Below are 24003 nucleotides of genomic sequence, written 5' to 3'. Positions count from 1 at the left end.
CCTATGACCCCAGCTGACTTCCTGCCCTTTGGGCAGGGGGCTGGACTCGATGATCTCCCGAGGTCCCTTCCAGCTCTAATGTCTATGAAATCTATGAAATCTATGAGACCCAGTGACCATGCCAGCTTGGATACTCCAAGCTTATTCAGAAAACTGCCCTTGGAAATAACTTTCAGATGTTGACAGCAATGTTGCAGTAGCCAATTGCACCCTTTTAGAGGTCACAGGCATCCTGAATGCCTTTACCAGACTGAATCATAAGGATCCATTGTGGTCATTAAGTGCAAGATAGACCCTTGTACCAGATTTGCCTAAATACTAATGACAAAATATATAGGTCCAAAAGAAGCTAAACCCCTAAATGTGACATTTTGGCATATTATATTAATCTTCATTGTGAATGATGAAGTATTTATAGCTGCTTTCTGCTCCAGCCTGCACACCTTTCCCAACACTGGATTCCAGCCTCTCCAGAGGGGTTTATACTCAAAGTCCTGATGAATGCCAGGTCCAAAATATCTACCTACAGCTGCCTTCCTTCCCCAGCTATAACAGCTTGTGTTGGAGCTGCATCAAAGCAGGTTGTGAGCATAGCAAACTGTGCACCTGCATAGAGTAATTACTGTGGCTAGTGCCAGTGTCTATTAGCTTCAGTGCTCTTGTGAGAAAGTATGGATTAGTCACAGCTTCAGTTTTATTACAGCTGCCTCAGTGCATATCCAGGCTTTTATGGGCATTAATAGAGTAATAACCATCTCTTCAAGCTGCTCATTTAATTTCTGGTGAAGGAGCTCTCTTTCCTTTGTTCCCTCCATCATGGACTGCTTCAGAGCAACAACCTTGGATTATTTATGTGATTTATATGCTGTCCTTCCCAGAAAGGCCCAGGGCACCTTACAGTAAGAGAAACAGACCAACTTAAAACAGCAACTAGAATAAATAAAACAAAATACCAAAAAAACCCAAAATAGAGACCAACTAAAAAGTATTTCAGCCTAGCTTTGGTTCCTAAATGCCTGCCCAAGCAGAAAAGTTTTGCAGCACTTCTGAAAGATGTCCAGATGGACCTCAAGAGGGAGGGAGCTTCAGAGCTGAGGAGCAAATGGCAGAGACCATCCTCCCCCATGTTTCTGCCAAGTCTGCTTGGCAGAAACTGATGATATTTGCAGGAGATTGCTCTCAGCTGACCTTAGGGATCATGATGGGGCATAGAGGAGAAGGTGGTCCCTTAGGTTTGGAGGTCCCAGACCATTTTGGGCTTTATAGGCCAAAACTAGTATCTTTAATTGTGCCAGGAAGGCTACTGGGAGCCAGTGTAGATGCTGGAGCACTGGAGTTGTATGCTCCTGATGACCTACCCCTGTCAGAAGGTGGATTGCCATGTTCTGCACCAGCTGCAGCCTCTGGATAGCTTTCAAGGGCAGCCCCATCTAGAAGGCTCTTTGAGGTTACAAAGGCATGGAGGATGGTGGCCACATTCAAGTTCGTAGATACCTAGGTGAAGATCACTGACCAAGGTCACAAGTGCAGCCTCTGTGCTATATCCATTCTTTTACTGCTTGCTAAGCACTGGTCCACACTTCTCTTCTGATGAACTGCTGCTCTTCATTTCCCTCTACAGCCAGCCTGTCCGGGGATATGAAATAGCTTTCTCGTACTGATTATTCCAGTGCAGGTTTCTTCTCCATCTGGAGGGATCATTGAGAAGGTAACTAAGTCCCCATGGGTGATTCCGTATTTAGAATATGCTTGTCAAGCAGCACTGATTGTGGAGGATGCTTGTGCACTGGGAACTGAACTCGATTATTAATTCATGTCTCAGAAATCAATAAACATGACTTTTGCTCACTGCTGTCCTAGGTCAGATTAAATCCAGTGATGTGCCCTCACCAAGCCTCTAGTCTGTCCAGACTCCCACTATACTCCAGAGCACCACAAAGCATAGCATTTTTATAACAGAATCTGTCTTGCCTAGATCTTAAGATTTCTGAGATAGAGACCACATTTTTTTCCTGTTGTACAATGCTGAACATGTCAGGACTTGGAAAACAAGGCATGATAATAGTTAATACTATGCAGCGAATACTGTTGTAAACGTTAAATCCTGATCCCTATCCCTTGGGCAAAACAACCTGAGCTCTGTGCAGGGCAAGGGGGAGAGCAAAGGCTTTGCTGCTGTTTGTGTTCATCCAGTCCAGAGGTTAGAGGGCTGCAATTTCAGTGGACTTCAAGGCAGCATTAAGCTGCATAAAGTATCTGGAAGTACAGCGCTTTTTATCACAGGGATAAGTTGTGTTTAGGTGGCAGTGGCTGAGGAGCCATTCTGGCAATCGGGATTTCCAGGGCAATAAAACAGCTCTGACAATGCTCCATTCGGTGTTGCCCTGGACACCTGCTCCCTGGAGCGGCGGTAGCTTCGAGTTGACAAGCCAGCTCCATGGCATCTGGGGATTCCCCTTACACAATAAGGCTAGGTATGCTCTATAAAGCCCCACATTTTTTGCAAGTGCAATGCAAAAAGAACAAATCTGGAGCAGTGCTGAAATCTACAGCTGCAATTTCAGCTCAAGGTGACATTAAAGCAGTTGACACTGGGCGTGTGGGGATGCAGGTACCCACAGGGTGGGCTGGGCTGGGCTGGGCTCGGAGGGGAGGAGAGGTAGGCCCAGAACACCATAAGGTAGGTTTGATATTTTCATTACATCTCTCTGTCTTTGGCTCGTGCTTCTCTGGCCTGTGACTTGTCTTTACGCTTGATCTCCTGACCCCTCTTTAGCTGGGAAGTCCAGGGTCATTCTGAAGTCACTTTGTACTTTGCTGAGGGCTGAACATGTGGTGAAATCAGCTGCTTTTTATCCTCTCTTCCCTTTGTTCCTTGTAGAATTGAGGCACTGGTAGGAGGAGGCGAGAGCCCTACCTGTGGGAATGGGAAAACAGATCTCCGGTGATCTCAAACTCAGCTCTGCATTTCTTGATGGCTGCTGTGCCAGCCTGGCAGGCAGAGACGCTCATCCCAGAGAAAGATGTTTCCCAGGCAAAAATGGTAGCTGTTTCTTTTTAGACCACTAAAGAGACATAATAATGGCAGTGCAAAGAGCGGTGATCATTTTTCTTCATTGTGAATCTCCGTGCGACAATGAAAATTGGTACAACTTCTTGTCAACCAACTGAGGTGGATGCTTCATAGGAAGCAATCTAGGCACTCATCTTACTTAGTCACAGGATAAGCAATTCATTTCTATTTTTAATAGCAAGTGAATGCTTACCTGTCTAGCACTCTTCATCATCCTCAGAGCACTCTGCCAATGTAATTTAATGAATCTTAATAGGCTGCCTGGGAGATAACAATATATCACCATCACTGTGGCAGTCACTAGACAGTACTTTTATGCATAATCATCTATGTTTTCTTTCTTAGCATGGAAAGCAGTCTTTGAAAAAATGCTGTTACTGTCAGGTCTGTGATGTTGTTTCTCTTTGTGGGGCCAGCAAAAAAATCTGCTTTTAATCTTAACCATCAGTGAATTTTCAGGGCCAAGTTGCTTCATGAGAACTGGATGCTCATGGTTAGGGTGAAATGTCTTTAAAAAGAAGACCCTCTGTTCACCATTTGGGATTCCTCTATGTAAGGCGCTACTATCTGCCACCACCTATTAGAAAGGGGACTATATTATTCTCACTTTTACAAATGAAGTGATTTCCTCCCCCCCTCCCCTTGGCCCCCATACTGAAGACTGGTGAGTTTAGAACTTAGGTTTTCATGCCTCTCAGTCCTGCTTGTGCCCATAGAGAGGCTGCCTATACTTAAATTTTCCTGGGAGGCAGAGGAATTTGTGTGGTCAAAAACTGAATATGTCAGATAAATGGTTAGTGGTGCTAGTCTGAAGTCAGGCAGAAGGTAAGGCAGGGTGGGGACCAGTTAGCCTCTAATCATCTCATCACACAGGACACTTAGCACAAATGTTATTTAGATTGTAGTAAGCATTATTATGACTTAGAAAGTTTTCTGATGAGTAGTCACACAGTAATGCTTACTACAATCTAAATAAAACAGCTGTGTGTGTGTCCTGGCCTCTGCAGCGCACAGAATCTCCTATTTGCATTATTTCCAGGGAGCAGTCAAACATGAGCTCAATACATTTTGGGTAAGACAATCTGGAGATAGTTGCCTTGGCAGAGAAGTCCTAACTTTGCTACTTTACGATAGTACTTAGCACATGTTTACTGCTTGAAGGATCAGAGGCTAGCATTTTAACTGCAGTTAACACTTGAACACTAAGTGTAACATGTGACAAGGCCCTAAGGCATGGCTCTCAACTCTTCTAGATTTAAGGCACACCTCAGAAAATCCCAGCTCTTAGGTCATGTGTAGACAAAATGAAGGGCATGTGTGCATGGCACTTTGAAGCAGGCTAAATGCTTTTGCACTGCTTTAATGGTGGTGTTTGCACACATTGGCGCCGTATTGCACAGTAATTCCAGCCACTCTAGCAAATTCAGCTCCTTAAATTACTTGGGGTGCAGTAAACTCAAACTCCTCAGAGGAGTTTGAGTTTGCTGCCCTACAGCAGCGAAGTGAAGCACCAGGCTCTGTGCAGGTATGTGGCTCTGCAGGAAGCCCTGTAGGCAGCCTGGCAGCAGCCCGGGAAGGCAGGCTCTGCCCTAGGGAGAAAAAAGTGGTGAGCCTGATCTTTTTTTTTATTTTTATTTCTATTTCCCCCCCTCCCCCGGAGCCTGCCTGAGCTGTGCGGGGGGCCTGGTGCGTCCCTCCATGGCTGCGGTGCCTCCCAGGACTACCGGAGCTGGGTGCCTGTGGGTGGGCACTTCCTGCAGGGGGGGTCACCACTGCTGCAGAGGGACGCACCATCCCCCTCTGCACCCCAGGGACTGCTCCACCCGCCGGCAGCTCACCCTCCCCTCCCTGCCAACGGAGAGGCAGGTAAGTTTGCGAGTGTGCACGACATGGGGGTTTAAAGGGCCCTAAATTAAAGCAGTGTTTTTAAAAACCCCACTTTGATTTAGGGCCCCCATTTCACCTACACATGCCGTTAGTTTTCACTCTTTTTTTTTTTCCTACAGTCAAAAAAAAAAAAAAGCAAAAAAAAAAAAAAGCAATTCTACTATGGCAAAGAAATCAGAAAGACCACAGCAGGTCAGACTGTTTTAACACTGTGGATTCCCATGTAAAAATCTGGACTTATCCTGTGAATCGTGTCTGCACACTTAACAGTGCTAACATTGTAGTGCAACCTTGGAAGGATCTTAAGTCACCCCACCTTGTCCTGGCTGAGAATCACTGCTCTATGGCGACACCCTGCCATACCTTCTGCCTGAATTACACCAGTTTGCAGGCCACGATTTTTACATGACCTCTTTTTAATTTCATTAAATGAGAAGTGGCAAAATGGTATCCTGCATGCTGTTATAATACTTTTCTACACCACTTGAAGTTAAGCTGTAGAACTCATCACTCCAGAAACCTGAGACCCAGAATTTAGCAAGACTCAAAAAAGATGTTTACATGGATGTGAAGATTATCCAGAGTTATCATAAGTAATTGCAATACACTTTTGAAGAGCTATTAATGCCTAAGACTCGGGGCTTAAGGTGATTCCCATCTCTAACAGATCAAAACAGGGGGCAGGTTGTCACTTATTTCCCTACCAGCAGGTTCTTTCACCACCATCTGAAACATCTGGTTCTGGCCATTCCAGTAGGGAGGATACTGGACTGGATGGGCGGCTGTTCTCATCCAGGATGGAGTTCCTGGGTTCTTATTTTAACTACCAACTTTGTAAGAAGCGTACCTAAAGCCCGGGGGTGAAACAACCCTCTCTACTGCCCCCATCTCTCCCGCCAACATGCAGTAATGCCAGAAAGGCCATACCTGTGTTAAATGGGAACACGGGGATTTCTGTTCAAAATAACAGCAATCCCTGCCATTTGTCAGCTCCTAAAGTGTTGCTGATATGATTCCTGAGTGGAGGCCACTTTGTAGGGCTGTGCAAAGCTTCAGTCCCTAATTTGATTCAGTGGCTGAAATCTCCAAATCTGAATTGAATCGGAGGACCCTTTAATCTCTCTGAATCAAACTGGAACCCTCCAAATCTATTTGGAGAGATTCAGCAATTCAGACATAAACACAGCTTTAAATGTTTTTTCTACATATATCTAGGTAGCTGGTGGCTCGTTAGTGCTGCAATACTGGGGCACATGAAGTGTCCCACAGAAGCGTGGGGGGCTCCCCAGCACACTTGGCAGCAGACCCCGAAGAGGACCAGAAGCACTTCTGATCCACTTCTGGGTCTGCTGGAGAGCGTGCAGCCCCCCCCCTCCCCACAGCTCGGTGACTGGTGCCTCCTGGGCCTGGGGGGGGGACACCCGGGGTCCCCCCCATGGCTGATCGCCAAGCCAGGGGGGCGCAAGGGCCCCCTCCCCCGCACACTCCCTGGAGGACCCGGAAGTGGACCGGAAGTAGTTCCAGTCCACTTCCATGTTTGCTACCGAGCATGTGAAGGCCCCCCCCCGATGGATGCTCCATGCGCCCCAGCATCGCAGCATTCAGAAGCCATGTTGGTACCTAGAGGTACGTAGAAAAAACATTTAAAGCTGTGTCTATGTCCGAATCGCTGATTATCTGAATCGGCATCAAATCTTCAGATTTGGATTTGACTGAATCGAATCGGGGACAGTGATCCGAATCAGTGAATCAAATCACTATCCCTGATTTCTGACCGAATACGAATCCAAATTGAATAGGGCTCGCTTTGCACATCCCTACCATTTTGGACCTCCTACACTAAACAAAATGCATGCTACACACAGAAGACTTGAGTGCCATGCACCTTGCTCCCCTTGTGCTGCAAAACAAGGAATGTAAGTTGGTCAGATGAATGTACTTGTTTAACAGTTTCATGTGGGCTTCCTGTTTTTAATTCCTCATCGTGAGGAGTCATAACATATGGCAGGATCCAAACGCCTGAATTCTTAAACATTATTTGAAACCTTGCCAAGTGCAAGCTGGCTCTCCAAAGCTGTCTTGTAAAAGCTACTTAGCACTTCTTCAAAACAAATTGGTTGTGACATGAGCTAATCCATTTTTGCTAGACTGCAATATAAAAAAAAGTTTTGAAAGGAAGTGCTTTGCACAGTAACGTAGCCAAACCTTGGGCAAGCATGTACTATTTGAATGTCTGTTGCTTGATGAAGCCTCCTTGTCTTGGCACTGCGTAAAAGACTGATTAAAGATGGTGCCTTAAGAAGTGGGGAATGTGTGATGTTGTTCCCTGAAGCTACAGTTTGGAAGTGACAGTTTGACATGGTCATCTTTAACTAATGAATTCTACAGGTCTGAGTTCACTGCTTCTACCACAGACTCACCATGGAGGAATCGTTTATTCTGCGTTCAACACTGATGACGATGCTTCTCGTCTGTCTTGGCTATTGTGCTGACCTCTTAATGGATAAGGGCCATCTCTTACAACAGCTAGTATGATGGGGCTCTGATCTCGGTGCTTCTGGAACCACAGTTAACTACCTCTTGTTAGTTTTTCTTAAGTAAACTTGGAAATATTATTTTATTCTTGAAAAATAATATGGTACTTTTGGAAACCAAACATGCATATCATCTTTATGTTTGTTTAAAACCATTGCATGCAAATTCAACAATGTCAACAGTTCATAGTCCAAATTCCCACATCAGATTACTTAGATAAATTACTTTTTTTTTTTTTTTTAGATTAAACCATTCCATAATAAACAAATTAATTTGGTACCATAGCAGAATTGTTACATTGACCATTAACCCTTTATCTATAAACACAGGGCTGCTTGTTAAGTTTCAAAAGTGTGAAATGACTTCAGATTCTGAATTTGAGATGTCTAAATCTTATTATCCCAGATATACTTTAATACAACCTTGTTTTAGTAGGATGCATCCTAAAGATCTTTCGTGGTCAGAAATCCTGTGGGTTGACTTAAAAATGTCAAACCAGTTAACAGGGGGAACATAACAGTCACTGAAAGCATTTCCAATACTGCACTTGGCATATTTTAATTAGACCTTATGACTGAACATTATGATCATCTACAGATCAGCATTCCAGTGAACTCCCAGCCATGTTCTGTTTATTAAATATTCCCTTTTTTGGTCTTAAGTGTGAAGGCTTGGAACAATGTTAAAGCTAATACCACCCACCAGACCTCAATGGCATGTGTTTAAAACGAAAAAATGTGGAAGTCACTGAAAACTCTAATTCTGGTTTTGGAGAAAAACAGAGTTCAAGTCAATGCTATAGCTAGGCTGGAACCTATCTACAGTTTTAAAAGAGAAAGACTCCACTGAATCCTTTATCCAGAAGAAGCAAAGAAATTCCAGGTAAAGTGGAACTGAGCATGGTTTTAACTGGTGCCTAAAATGCATTTCTTTCACAAAAGCCTAGCTCTACCCTGAATGAAGTCCTGTCTAGCTAATCTGTTTGATTTCATTTTCACTTTAAATACAGATAGATATAACATATCATATAGGCTTATGGTTCTTAACTGTAGTAAAATTTGCTGACAATGTTCTCAGCTAGGATATCAGTAAAACAGGATTGGTTTCCTCTCTGCACTGGGATTTTCACTGTGCTGTTTTTTATTAACAACAATGTATGGTTTTATAAAGTCTAAATCTTTCTCATACAGTGATTTAATATATTTATCTTTACTCCTTCCCTCCAGTAACTTGGCACCGGTTGCATGGCAGTTGCTAATAGCAAGGTTCAATGTGTAACACATAAACAGACTGACTACTTTTAATTCCACACTTTAATTTCCAATGGCTGGTTGCTGCTTTAAAATTTTAGTCTTTTAAAAGTGAGTGCCCAAAGATCTCACACATTTCTGTGATCATGCTGCAGCCATTGCCAGTTTTCTTTCCTTTGGGTTGATAATTGAAATTAGAAGTTGATGATTTTTTTTTCATTAATTTCCTGTACAGGGAAGAGTTCAGGTAACAATATAGGCAAAGATGAAGTTTAGCATGTAAGAGAAATATCAGATACCAAAAGCTTCTTAACTTCAACAGCTGTCTTTATTGATACAGAAACTTATAGATCACATTTTAGGGTTAAACCAGTCTCAGTCAATAGCTGTTCTTGCCTTGCTTCCTTTTGCAAAACAGACACTAATTGTTTCCTTCATGTAACATGGCATGCTCTGCTAATTCCCTTAATTCAACAAGATCTTCAGAAATTTTCTTTTTTAAATTTTGCTTATAAAAGTGGCAATGTTCTGCAATTACTAATAGCTTTGGATAGATCATTTTGTAGAATTGCAATCAACTGCTCAACTGTTTTGTCTGCTGGTTTAATAGTAGCTCTTAAGCTGTGCAACTGCTCGTTACAAATCTTAGCCGTCATTACACTGCAAAGCCGTCACCTTTTTCTCATCACTTACGCTATTATACAATACATCATATTCCAGTCTCTCAATATGGTTGGATCAGTCCTCTACTATCAAAACTATTTTTCCCAGTCAGATGTATTTAACTGTTTGCTTCATGAATGATCAGCTCAACCACAGTCCCAGTTTTTCTGGAGTAGCTTTACACACTTATTTAGCACTTGCTGGAAAAACACTGGAAAAGTATTTTCCTCTAGGAAATATGACTCTATTGATAGTTCAATGTGTCTTAAAATTCTGTGGATTTTCCAGAAAATGTAACTTTAGGGAGGAAAAGAAGGGGGGAAGTTCTGACAGAATCAAAATGCCCATTAACATTTCCAGAATGATATTTTCACATACGCTCTCTTTAAAAACAAGAAAAGTAATTTTATCAAAACGATTGATCCAAAATAATATTCAGTTTTCTTTCATGAAGAAATGCAATATTGTATAGTTTTGTTCTAAATAGGAATGCAAACCAATTTCACTTTCAAAATCCTCTGCAAAACAGAACTGCTGTTCTCTTCAGAGCTCAGATTTTACTGTAATCTTGATTGGGTTCAGTCTCATGAATTACATTTGGTAGATGTACAAAAAACACAAGGCATAGCCATGGTTCTCTGGTTGTTTCCCAAAATGTAGAACGCAGTGCTATAGAGAGCTTAAACCATTTTAAGAAATGTTTTACAATACTTGTACATTAGGGCTAGGTACAGACATTCAAAAAGCCTGAGGCAGAATTGATCGCCATTGCATGGTTTTCCGTAGGCGGCGTATTTTAGATCAGTAGCAAATGGAACACGTGTTCACCCTTCTGTGTGGGGGAGCAAATCTTAGACCGGGTTCCACCTTTTCTAAACCAATCTGTGTCAAATTTCTATTCTGTTACAGAAATAGACTGGTTTCTGATCACCAATACCAGTAAAAGTGTAATGTCTGTACCTGGCCCAAAGGACCCCCTACTTCATCAACCTTTATCAAAACAGTAACCTCATAGATATTCTGCCCCAATACTGAGTTCACCTAAATGGTTTCTGAATTAAAAGTGCAAGTCTGAAGTTTTGTGGAGATCACTGTTAAGGTGTTGTGTACAGTGCAAGTCTGATGGCACTTCCTGCCTCTTCACACTACTCTGAAACCTCCTAACTGCTGCAGGCAGCAGCAATGATATCTTCTCCCAGAGTCCTTCTAGTCACAAAGGGGAGAAAGAGGCCTCTACACTCCACCCATTCCTCCATCCTTCTCCTAGTATCATCTCCAACACTTAAAAACAGCAATATGAAACTAAGATTTCTTGGCAAAGTTATTAACAGGCTATCTGCAGATTGAGGAAGACAGTACTGCATCGCTTCTCTTTTGGAAGATTAGCTTTATAGTTCCAAAAGCTCAAAATTGCTTTTTTTAAATACAGTTTTAAAGTCTGCAGGAAAAGATGGCTTAGGTACTTGCACTCACTGGAGAGATCCCACCCTGTTGGCTCTAGTGCCTGAACAAATTAATTTTTTTTAACCCTGAGCACAAAGCTTTATAGATGGCTTGTTGCCTGATAGATTTTACCACACTTTCCCAGCTCTAATCATTGGCTATACCAAGAAATAATCGTATGCCTCAATATCTTCCAGAGCAGATGTTCATGTAGAAGGGAGAGAATATTGCAGTCCCGCTGTCCCTGAATGCATGTATTTAGGTATTGCTGCAATCGTACCAACAAAGGAGTCTAGAAGGTTCTGGAGAAGTGTCCCACACGTATAAGAAGAACACCTCACCCTCCCCTTCACCAGTGCTACACTTGCTGCAGCACTGCTTAGGCTTCTCCCAATCACCTGATAATCATCTGACCTGCAGCCTTTACCATTTAACTTTAATCACTACTTTTTCCAAAGACTTCCCTTGGGTAAGTTCAGTCTTTTTGTTTCCCAAGCCTTGCCCCACAGAAGCTGTTTGAGTTCTCCAAGGGATGTGCTGGTTATGATTCATAGCTCATATGTTGCAGAAATGTAAGTATTAGGTCAACATGCTTTGACAACTTTTAAATCCATCCAACCACTGTTTCCTAAATATCTCCCTAGAGCAGCTGCATGTAAGATGTTTACAATTAAAAAAGTTCAAGAAAAGAGTTAAGAGCAGTAGAGAATTACTCTACCAGGCGCTATTAATTACATATATTTGAAAATTCATTTTCACAAGCACAAGCTGAGTTATTAAAGCCAGAAAGAGAAGCAATATTTATTTCCAGTACCTCTTGGGGTACTTTTCACCACCCAAGCTAAAAGATGCATGAATCCAGCAGGGTCTCTGAGAGACCATAAGATGGGAACGTACAGAAATATGGGGCCAGTACCAATGTTGGGAAAGGTTCATCCTACTTTCTCTTCTGATAAGAACCAGTTCCAATGGCCCACAAAAAGATAGGAAAGGGAGATGCCACTAGTTTTCCCCTCACACTCTAACCTGAGAAATCAGAAGGGCCACAGGGATACCAGCAAGTACTGCTGGTTATGGGGCTAAGTGGCTTTCATCCTCTCTAGTAACTAACTAGTGCTCCTCTCCTTGCTGGAGGTAGATGCTGCTTCATCCATTTCATTTGGGTCTTTTTTTGTTGTTTTTGCAAAGGTGAGGGCTAGACACACTTTTTTTAATGATTGCATTGATTATGCTACTGTTGCCTCTCAATTATGAGAGCTTTATGCCAGGGCATGTCTACTGTATATTTGCCTGGATCCATCTCTGACCCCTGTATACCTAAAACCCACTGAAGCAGAGCCAAGCTTGAGAGGCTTAGCAGAGCATGTATGATCATGTTCTGAACAGCTGCATAATCTGCTGGGAGAAGAGGCTCCTTTTGGCACCCCCAGAAGGAAGAACTTTGCTGAATCACATCCCTTTTTATCCCTAGGCTTGAGCCATGGCAGGGAAATTCCTCCATGGTTTCCTGGTGCCTTTGGAGAGGGGAGCACCAAAAGTTGTGTTGTGCTATGCTTAGTGAACTTGTCCTTCCCGAGGAAAAAGAGCTACAACTCAGGAATCAGAGAAGCATGAGAGGGGACAGAGCAGTGTCTGCACCTGGTGAAATGGGTTGGGCAGAGGGAGGCTCCCTCCCCAGAGTCCTGCCATGAAAGTGATTGATCAGCTGATGCAAGATGAACACTAAGGGAGTAAGGGGCAAGCTTATGCCCAGCTCTGTAAGGGTGGATGAGAAGGTTGAGAATCTCCCTCTCTTGTGCTAAACAAGTGGCTGTGTGGACAAGGGAGAGGTGCTGTTTCCTCTTCCTGTAGATGTGTGGATACCCTTTCTGCCTGAGCAGCTGTTGTGTGCCAACACCCTGGAGATTGTGGAGTCTGGGATCTGCATTGCTATCTATGCTCTTGCTTCTAGATGAGGATTCAAAATAGCCAAAGAATGGGTCTACTCTTAGCAGAAACCTGCACTCCATCATCAGAAACCTCAGAACAACAGGGGAGTCTCCCTGTGCCTGAAGAAGGGTGCTTGTGCCTGAAAGCTTGCAAAGAACTTTTTTTCCAAATACTCAGTTGGTCTAACAAAAGATATCACATCTGCCCAAAGAACCTTGCCTGCCTGTGTCCTTAGACCCACACAGCTACAACCAAAAGCTCTATCCACAGCACTCTGAGGGGGCAGACATCTGGATTTGCTGGGCCCCGGGTAGAAACAGATATGCATACCTATGTAACAGGCTAGACTGCCTGATGAGCAGGCTTTGTTCAAAGAAATAAGGATATGAATAACACACAGGCTGTGTTCACTTACCAGAGCAAGTACGGAACAGTTTGTTTAATTCACCAAAGGTAATTCACATCTAAATCACCATTGTTCCAGTTCCCTGCCAGCACTCTCCTTTGCTCAGCATTATAAACCAATTCATCATTAACTGCATGACCCTTGGAGAGCCAAATTAACCAGTTTACTGTATGTTTAGCACTGGTTCTCTCTGGCATGTGACTGTCTGTGATGCAAGCTAACTAATAGCTGCCTTCCCTTCTTATTTTCCTCAGGCCATAAATCTTCTTTTCTTCATGGCTTTTTTTTTTTTAAATGCTCCTAAACACAAACATTTTTATATAAAAATTAACTCTTAGGAAAGAATTTTGCTGCAGTCAGCAGGGGCTGCAAGTGCTCTGACCTTCTGAGAAGAGCCAAGGAGTCTTGCTCTGAAAATGCTGCCTTCCTAGGTTTTTCTAATCTGATAGATATTTCCTATGTATCATACATATGAAGAAGCATGTTATGTTCTTGATGCTAAGACCACTTAGTGTGTGGGAGAATAATATAGGTATTACTGCCACATCCTTTACAGGTTACAGACCACTTCCTCAGTGACAAGTACATACAGTCAAATCTTTTTTGAAACTAAATCCAGTAGAAAGAGCCAAAAGTTTGGCTAGCACTGTTTACAGGGTAGTTCTGTTACTTGCCAGCAAACTTACACTTGAGAGGGAGAACTGAAGTACCAGTAAAAATCCATATCCAACACTGCCCTCTTGTAAAAGATGCTCAGTGTTGCAGTTCTTAGGCCAAATTAATTCCTGGATTACAACAAGGAGGGCTTAAATCCCTGTTGTTAACATCACTTAGAAATCACACACAGATTTGGGAGCTTGTTGCTTTCCAAGACAATTTTTGTGCAATTGTGTGCGAGTCTGGCAACATTTTAAAGAAAGCCAGGGAGAAAAGCAAATTTATAGCCTAGACTGATTTGTATCGGAGCACACAAGTACACTTCTGGGAAGGCAAGTCTTCCTCAGCATTTCCTCTTTTTTTTTTCCTCTCAAAATTAAGAGCCAATATTGGCATAACACAGGCATGGATTCATAGACTGTAAGAGGCTGGAAGGGACCTTGGAAGATCATCGGGTCCAGCCCCCTGCACCAGGCAGGAAAGATAACTGGGGTCAAGTGACCCCAGCGAGGTGACAGTCCAGTCTCCTCTTGAAGATTTCCAGGATAAGCGATTGCACCACCTCTGGAGGGAGCTTATTCCACAGTCTGGACACCCTAGTTGCGAAGTTTTTCCTGATGTTGAGCCAGAAACAGTCTTCCAGGAGTTTGTGACCATTCCTCCTGGTTTTCCCTGTGGATGCCCTGGTGAACAGTTGCTCGCTGAGCCCTTGATGTACTCTCCTGATGTAGCGGTGAGCTGCTACTAGCAGCTGACCAGCGGTTAATTGAAAGTCCCCTCTCAACTTCCTCGTTTTTAGACTGAAGAGACCCAAGTCCCTCAACCTTTCCTTGTATGGCTCTGATCACATGGGTGGACTCCCTCGAGCTTTTCCAGGTCCCTGGTAAAGTGCGTGCCCAGGACTGGATGCAGCCCTCCAGCTGCATCTCACCAGTGCCGAGTCAAGCTGAAGAATCGCCTCCTGGGTTCTGAGATGCATTGACTGACGCACACCAGGGTATTATTTGCCCTGCTAGCTACAGCATTGCAGTCAGCTTGTGTTCATAGTCAGCCCTATTATTACCCTCAGGTCCCTTTTGTTCGGAGATTTCACAGGGCTGGAAGAGACCGGGTCCAGTGCCCTACCCAAGTCAGCTGGGGTCGAAGGATTCGTGGTGCTAGTGCCACCAGGCCTGCAGCCATCTTGGACGTTGCAGCACTTGGCACTTCTCAAACTTCATCTGCTTTTGATCCTCCCAACTCACCACGCTAAGTCAGGCAGAGGATACGGACGGTCTTCAAGTTCCCCCTTTGTCCACGAAGTTGGCCCACCAGTGCTTCGCCAATGTCGGGAAACATCTGCGAAGAGTCTGCCACGGCCGGGCCTACACCTCCCCGAGGGGATGCAGAGCCACCCCGCGGACATCCCATCCTGACAGACTTCGCTGCACAGAGAAGCGGGTGGAAAGGGGCCATCCAGCCCCCTCAGGTCTGACCCCAACCCCTCCCCCCGGGCTGAGGGAAAGGGCGGGCAGAGCCGAGGCCCCGCCCCCGCGGGCGGCCGTTGTCAAACCGCCGTTTCCCCGCACACGCGGCGGGTGTCGCGGGCACGCCTCCGCGCGGATGGTGCCGGGTCCTCGCGGCGGTGAGTGAGCGCGTGCGGGCTTGGGGAGGGAGCGGTCTAGCCTGGGGCTGCCACGCGAGGACCAGGGATGGGCAGACCCCGATCTCCTGAGGTGCCGAGCTCGTGTCCAGCCCGGCCGGGTGCGGGGCGACCCGCGGGGAGAGCTGCTCCTCCCACAGCGGAGTTGCTCCGAGCAAATGGCTGGAGGAGACGGGCAGCGGGGGGGGGTTCTCCGCTTTCCGCCGAAGTGCTGCGAGCAACCCCTTGATGGGCACTGCGCCCCCTCTGAGAGCCGCGGGGGTCGGGGCAGACCTGGCTCTGCAAGCCCAGCTGGAGGAGGATGTTTACTGTCCCTCATCTCTTTTTTTTTATTTTGTACTTTTTACCGCCCCCGCCATCGTTTTGCTAGACCTGTGACACGCCTTGCGCCACAAACCTTGTGGTCTCCGTTCCTTAATCCCAAATCAGGAGTAACCGGTGAAGTTGCAGGAGTGCCCCGCGAGGAGAGAGGGATGTATTCGGTAGCCGTGCTGGTTCGAGATGTAAAGAAATGCAAAACTCGCTAGAGCTCTTGGTCCGGAGATGATAAACGGACTGTAAAAACATAATAATAATAATAATAAAAAAAAAAGTATCTTTTCCTGCTAGCTTTCAGGCACATGATGGCCATGCTTGGGCTCGGGGAGAATTTTAAAAAGTCCCCATGGGTAAAAAAACAAACTTGGTTTTGGCACAGGGGAAGCTATCATCACCTTAACAGTATGTTAAGGTTAAGGTGGAAGTCTGTTCCTCTGGGCAGGGCTTTCTTCTGCAAAATCAGAAGTGGTTTCTAGTAATGCTGTTATATGGTATTTTTTTTCAATATTATTCAATTTAATCCCCCCCTCCGACCCAACATTGTGTCTGCTTTTTTCTCGTTCTGCAGGTCTTCCTGCATAAAGGTGGAAACCACCACTTAATACATCTCAGCTTCTCCGTTGAAAGGGCACTGAGCTTTCTTAATTAATCCTTGTATCCCTCAATGGTCGTGGGGGAGCTTTCATCTCAACCGTGCGGCTCTACCACTTGAGCTATGGGAGTAGCTAGTGAGCAGCAGTACTAGGCTGCTTGCCGCTCATTGACCCTAAAGGGGGATATGCAGTACATCCCTTTGGTAGTGTACTTTATGTCGGTGTGTTTTGACTTCTTCAGACGGGACTCAAGCATATCACAGGTAGGAGGTTGTGTCCGGGAGAGACTTTAGTCTAATCCTTATTGGTTTTGCAGGGAAATCTCAAACACATTAATGTGTAAGAAGTTTGAAATGATTAAGGAAATGCTGACCATGGATTCTGGTTTGTTTTGCCCTTTACCTCCCTTCAAAAGATTTTAAGATTTTTTTGGTTCTTTTTTGAACAACACTTGTGCTTTTAAAGTCAGTTAAGATCCTCACCAAGTCCTGCATGTTAAACTAGATTAGAGACTAAACCAGCAATTATAGATTATTTTCAGAGTCCTCCTGAAACTAATGGCTGATACAATTAAGATTGGGTATTTGAGGGCGTTTTGAACATACTGTTGCTGAGGGTGGCTGGGTTAACAGGCACTTAAAACCAGTGCTGATGAGGACTAGACAACATCTTGATGAGTAGGGGTAAAGTTTTGGTTTAGTTCATTAGAGTTTGGTGTAAGAATTTGTGCTTGGACTATCTTGCTTCTTTCTCCAAGCTAGAGGTGGTTTCAGGTCTGGGCATGTGGTTTGTTAAGAATGAAAGGAACCCCCAGGCTATGAGGCCAACTCTCCTGCTGTCACAGGTTATACCATCTCATGCATAAAGTGATCAAACTCCATCTTAAAACTAATTAAATTTTCTTTTTAAATCCTTGCTGCTCCTATTGGCAGACTGTTTCACCGTCTCACTGGTCTGATGATTAGTAACATTTTTCTGAATTTCCAACTTAGTGGGTAGTATATGTACTAGCCACAAAGTACATGTTCTTGTATCAGCATTGTTCTTCAGCTTTTGAGGTGTCTACCTTCCCAAGCAAACCTTCCCCTTTCATTCTCCATGTTGGTAGGCTGTAAGATCAGTTCTCCATTCCTGTGATCATCTGTGCAGCCTTCCTCTGTACCTGTTTTAGTATGTATACAAGTCTGCCCAACCATCTCTAAGAAAACTGTATGCGATGTTCCAGATGACACTTTTCCAGTGCCTTTCCTGCTGAAAATCTCTCCTGATATGTTTGCCTTCTGAATCTATATTGGCAGACAAGAAGTGAGATAAATCTGTATCGAATGTGATAGTTTCAGTGAAGTCTGCTGCACTTCAGTAGGAATCTTTACTCCTAGACAAATAAAGTGCTATATGTGCTGTCTTCACGAATAGAACAAAATACAAACTATGACTTTGTATCTGGGGCTAGACTGAAAATACACTCGATTGCATGATAAAATTGCTGTAGTTAATGAATGCAAACTGGAAAGAGATATTTATGGCCTTTCTTACAAGGTACTGACTGAATTTGATTAAGGAAATTAGAACTTGCATTGCATAGTATCAGGAATTCTGCCTAAGTACTCTGGGTTCCTATACCAACTGCTCCTACCTCAAAAGATTCTTGGGGGCTGCTGTTTTCTCTCTGGGATATACGTCTGAAGTCAGTGGAGTTGCCTCCGTGTGAGAGGAGAATCAAGTTTCACATCCTCTTTTCAGCTGAGGACCTGATTTTGTGAGAGTAGAGGTCACTGGGAAATGTGGCTGCTTAGGACCAGTGAAAAACAAACCCTGGACCACTGAAATAAACTTTACTTGCACTTTCTGCATAGAGCAATGCTTTTGTGAGAAACTCTGCCATTTTCTCAGTGATTTATTGACTGAGGCCTTTCAGGTTTACTTGAATTTATCATGTGAGTCTAATCTACCTTTTGTTCACCCAGTTTGCAGGATTTAAGGTTTAAGAGGGTCTATGCATGCCCCTCCTCCAAGCTCCTCATTTAATTGAAGAAGCTTGGTGTGCTATTTACATCTGAATCCCCATCTACTAGGAACAATGGTTTAGGGATAAGCGTATTGAAAGCTAGCTGATGAATACTTATATGCAAGTGGAGTCAGGGGAAGAAATGGAAACTGGGGACATAAATTTCTAAGGTGAGATGACTTTGAGAGTTATGGGCACCCCAGCACCTCTGAAGTTCAGGCTCCCAAAACAGGGAGGAATTTGGCTTAGCAGCCCCAAGTCCATTATTACTGGCTTTCATGGGAGTTCTTCAGAGCAAGCTGTTTGAGGGGTAGGCCCCAATGTGGTGATATATTGTGTTTTTTTGGATGTGGGGTGTTGGGGTTTTTTGCTTAATTTAATGAAATACAGTGTGGTGATTGCAGTTGCCTTGCCTAATTCTTCCCTGCCCTAATTGTTATAATCACAAGCATCAAATTGCAGATAAAGCAACTTCTGGGTGAGATCAACAGGCTTCATCTTTTTGCCAAATGAAGTTAAGTGCTTAGCATTGCAGTATACATTGCAAAGTACTTTCACTGAATCCCTTCCCCTTCTTTTTGCTGGCAGGAACCAGTTTGCTGGCACAAGTTTTTGTTATAATGACCCCAAGTGTTGCTGCATTTCACTGCAGCATGTCAGCTTTCTTTGAGCTCTATAAATAAGGCCAGCAAGCTGCAGTGTCTCTGTGTTGGAGTACAAACTCACTACTGTTCCATCAGTAGGAGCTGGCTGGGCCTCATCCCCTCTTCTGCAGTAGGATTAAACAGCCTTGCTTGCCAGATGTATAGCAAACTTTATGGCGTATTAATTCTTCAGACATAAAAGCCTTTTGTGTGCATGAAGACTGTCTGGTTCTGAGAGCCAAAGGTGTTTTCAAGGTGACTGTGTGGTACCTGGCAATTATAATTGATGTATCAGAGGATGTATAATGCTCATTAGTTGATGTTTCAACAACTTATTTCATTAAGCCTTATTTTCTGCCATACAGATATAATATAATACATATGAGGAAGAATACATCTTCTAGTTTGAACTCATAGACTCTCTCTGTTTCTCTCTGTCTCTCACAGCCTGCCTGTGCTGGAGAAGTGGTTGGCGGTGTGGAGCAGGACAACACCTGCCTAAGGCGGATTGCAGCCTGCCCTGTTCAGCTGGGTTATGGCAATGAGTCTTTCCTGACTATACTTCCTTAAGGTGTCTTCTGGTCCTAGGTCACCTGTGGAGCTTTAGGTGACCAAGGTGATATAGGAATTATGTGGCAGAGAAACAAAAGCTCTCTTCCCTCACAGCTAACCTGTGTGTTAGCCCTGGGACCTTCTTATACACCTGATCTTGGAATAAATTGAACTACAAGTGAAAAGTTGTTTGAGTAATAAAATCCCACCTGTGTGGCTGCTGGCACTGCTTTGTGTTCTTCCTTGGCAGCTTCAGAAAGAAGCCAAACACTGAATGGCTCGTGAAGGTGCGCAAGTCAGGACTTGGGCAGGGTGTCTAGGCTGCTGTAGCTACTGCCCATCCTGGATAAAAAAATTAATCCTATCTCTTGCATCATCAGTGCTTGTGCATATCAGATTCATGTAGGTTCCCCTCGCCTACTTCTAGGGCACCTGAGAGGGGTAAGTCTTGTTAATATTTTGGAGACACCATGAGCATAAGGAAGAAATGAAGCCAGCAGGCCCTGAGTTATGTTCTAGGCACTGTAGCACATGCACCGCTTCTTTTAAAGTTGTCTCATTCACTTATGCCAAAATTGTCTAATTCTCTTAAATACTTATGGTACCATATTGTGTGGCAGCTTGGCTAAGTGTTTATATGAGGGGCAGAGACCTGTGTTCAGTGTCAAATGTCTGGCCTGTTTTTGGGCACTATATAAACAGTGGCAGTGCAATAAGAGGACTTTGATTTAAGAAAACAATTGCATTATGTGTCTTAGTCTAATAATACTTGCCATGAGGCTAACCATTGGACAGCTGAAATTTTAGTGCAATGCCCAGTGTTGTGGCTAATAAAGCTGTTAAGACTCCAGGAAAGTGTTACTTAGTTGAACCTTTCATTATATGGAACGCACAAGCCTACTTGCTGCTAAGGAAATCAGCAAAAGGATCAGGTGTCTGACTGGGTGGAGATGGAAAGAATGAAGGTAAATTTAGTTTCTAAAGGTGTATGAGGCCTTTACTGAGTCCAGGTCAAGCTTTCAGCCTGTGAGTGACTTCCACTGACTTCTTAGTTATTCAAGCAAAGTAGCAAACCTGAAGCTAGAAGCAGTAGAGTCTATGCTTAAGATATACAGGAAAGGGAAGTCTCGGACCATCGGCTTTACACAGAGTACTGGTGTTTTTTCCTGAGTTACCATTCTTGTTCTGTGCAAGAAAAGGGTGAGATAACTGAACAAAATATTTCACAGATTTCATAGATATTGGGGCTGGAAGGGACCTTGGGAGATCGTCAAGTCCAGCCCCCTGCCCAAAGGGCAGGAAGTCAGCTGGGGTCATAGGATAAACATCCAAGCATCCAGCAAGATAAGCATCCAAATTTCTCTTGAAGGTGTTCAGTGTAGGTGCTTGAACCACCTCCGGTGGCAGGCTATTCCGCCTTGGGGGCTCAGATAGTAAACAAATTCTTTCTTATGTCCAGCCTGGAATGGTCTTGCAATAGTTTATAACCGTTTGACCTTGTCATGCCTTGGGGCGCGCTGGTGAACAATCGTTCCCCCAGATACTGGTGGTCACCCGTGATAAACTTATAGGTGGCCATCAGATCACCCCTGAGCCTGCGCTTTTCCAGGCTAAAGAGCCCCATGGCTCTCAGCCTGTCATCGTAAGATCTGTTTTCCTGACCTGATCATGTGCGTGGCTCTTCTCTGGACTTTCTCAAGCTTCTCCACATCCTTTTTGAATGGTGGAGCCCAAAACTGGACGCAGTACTCCAGCTGCGGCCTCACCAAGGCCGAGTACAAGGGGAGACTGATGTCCCGGGATTTGCTTGAGAAGCATCTATGGATGCAAGCCAGGGTTTCACTCGCTTTACTAGCCGCCGCATCACATTGAAGGCTCGTGTTCATCTTGCGGTCAATCGTGACCCCCAAGTCCCTTTCATCCGTAGTGCTAACCAGTATAGCACTGCTGAGCCTATAAGGATGCTGCAGGTTTTTCCTCCCAGGGTGGAGAACCTTGCATTTTTCGGTGTTAAACAGCATCAGGTTCTCGTCTGCCCATTTCCTGAGCCTGTCAAGGTCAGCCTGGATTGCCGTCCTGTCTTTAGGTGTGGATGCTTTACTCCAGAGTTTGGTATTGTTGGCAAACTTGGCCAGTCCGCTTCTGACTCCAATGTCCACATCATTAATGAAGACGTTGAACAATAGGGGTCCAAGGACAGAGCCTTTGGGGACCCCCACTGGCCACAGGGCACCATGATGATTGACTTCTGTCAACCACCACCCTCTGGGTCTGACCATGGAGCCAGTTCCCCAGCCAGTGGATCGTGGTGGACCCAAGACAGCAGTTGGCCAGTTTTGCCAAGAGGTGATCGTGGGATACCAGATCAAAGGCTTTCTTGAAGTCAAGATATATGATTTCAATCTCTTCTCCCTGTTCCGTAATGGGCCATTTCATTTGATTCTGAAGAGTGGTCTTCAGTTCTTTAGATTTGAGTCCAGCTAGTTTAGTTCTCCAACCCTTCCACCAAAGCCAGAAACTTTTGGTGGGGTAATGTGAGGCACCCTGATCTGCTTGTACACATACTGACTGAATCCTGCCCATACTTGGGCACTGGGGTTATGGGCTGTTGTATGCCTGAAAATGCGAGGCATTGGGCCTAGAGCAAGGCACTTCCATTTGTGTCAGCAGAGTTGTAGTGCTCCTGACTTTAGCTATGGTTGGGGGAAGAATTGGGCCCAATCATCTTTGGTCTGGTTTATTTAGGAGCTCTTTTTCTATGTGATCTCCAAGTCAATATGAGCCGCTTTCCAGAACTGGCATGAAATAAAGTAGTGTCTTCTCCAAGTCACTAGACCTTATGCAAACCATTGCAATTGCATTAAAACAGGCTTAATAATACTGTCCAGCACCTTTTGTGAAGATTCCTGCAGTGGGTGCATGTTTTTCACTTTCCAAGGTTTCTTGTCATTGGTTAGTCTGAATTTTGGGCTATGGAATTCACAGCATCGCACAATCTTGCCCAAGTTGTGACTCCAGGTTTGTCAGTTCTAGGAGGAGTTAAGCACCTCACATACGAATTGTGCTGGTAGTGGCAATTTCTGTAAAATATCCCTGACCCACCTGTAAACTCAGCCCCTGAGCCAGATCAGGCCTGAGGCAGACTCCATTTCCAAGCATCCCCTGCCTGTTGCTGCAGCTGGTTTCTGCAGAGACCCCAGCAGCAGTGGGGCCGTGACAGTGCGGGACCAGGGTTTTCATGGAGACCAGCCACTGCAGTGCTGGCAGGACAAGCAGCTGGGCAGGGAGCTCCTCTGGGGCTGGGATCTTGTGGCAGTGACAGCATGGTCCAGAACAGGTCAGAGCTTTGATCTGCCCGCACACCATAGGCAGGCAGTAGATCAGAGCTCTGCCCTGGCTGCAGACCACGGTGTCACCACTCTGAGATCCCAGCCCCAGCTGCGGAGCCCCTTCCAGCTCAGCTGCGTGCCCTGCCAGCACCACTGGAGCTGGTCTCCATGGAAACCTTGGTCCCATGCTGTCATGGCACCACTGCTGCTGGAGTCTCCATGGAAACCAGTGCAGGGAAGCAGGCAAAAGCTGCTGGGAAATGGAGTTGTGCCACTGAGCTGATCCACCGTTTTGCCCACTCCTGTCTTAGACCGTGAAGCACATTGCAGAGGAGGAGATGAAGCACTTTACAGAAGAGGAGAAGTATCAGTTGCTTCTTTTCCACACTGGAAAGCTTCCTTTACTTCTCCCTGCCTCAGTTTCCACTTGGAGGAAACTGAGACAGGGAGCTGTGGAAAGGAAAGTGAGCTGCCAAAGATCAATAGCTACAGAGGTGACACTAGAACCCGGATCTCCTAAGTGCCAGTCTTCTGCCTATCCAGTGGACTGAAGTGCCTTCCACTATACACAAATCAAGTGGCTCATCTAAGCATTGAGAGAATTTAGAGTGCAGAGAGCTGGAGACTGAAAAGAAAAGGTTGTAGGGTACAGCAGAAAAACAAGCTAGCAGGATCTCTTCCTTCCTCTACACGTGCCGTTCTGTCTTACCAAGTATTACCTGAAAAGCACCCAGATGTGCTTGGAAGGGTTTATTGTTACCTCCCTATGTTCACTTTTGAGAACACCTTTTAGTGCTTTCACTTCATTTTGCTTATATACTTAGCTTTCTATCATCTTATGACACAGATGTGCACGCGCCACACCCCAAGGGTCCCCTCGGGCTCTGCAGCCCCCCCATTGGGCACCTCAGAGACGGCCGCCCAGACGGAGCCCACGGTTCCGGGCTCCACGCAGACGGAGCCCCTGGCTCTTGGCTGTGGGGGCTGCCTGTCCCTTTTTCAGGCTCTGGGGCCTGGGAGCATGGCCACCTCCCCTTGCGGGGTCTGCTCCCTACTGGGGTCTCTGGCGCGCCA

At 44.9% G+C, this 24003-nt stretch overlaps 1 protein-coding gene across 1 annotated transcript in view; it reads left to right on the top strand.

The window, feature by feature from the left end:
- The first annotated feature begins 15389 nt into the window (after nt 1–15389).
- Nucleotides 15390–24003, top strand: part of MYLK (myosin light chain kinase) — a 345718-nt gene continuing 337104 nt past the window's right edge. Inside the window, exon 1 of the mRNA XM_019554015.1 lies at nt 15390–15467. Within this exon, the coding sequence (XP_019409560.1) occupies nt 15446–15467 (22 nt within the window). The 5' untranslated portion in view covers nt 15390–15445. The remainder of the gene's footprint in view (nt 15468–24003) is intronic.

Source organism: Crocodylus porosus, unplaced genomic scaffold, assembly GCF_001723895.1.
Source record: "Crocodylus porosus isolate Cpor-Errol unplaced genomic scaffold, CroPor_comp1, whole genome shotgun sequence".
Lineage (NCBI taxonomy): Eukaryota > Metazoa > Chordata > Crocodylia > Crocodylidae > Crocodylus > Crocodylus porosus.
The sequence above is the reverse complement of the archived record's forward strand: the minus strand, read 5'-3'. Positions and strand labels throughout refer to the sequence as shown.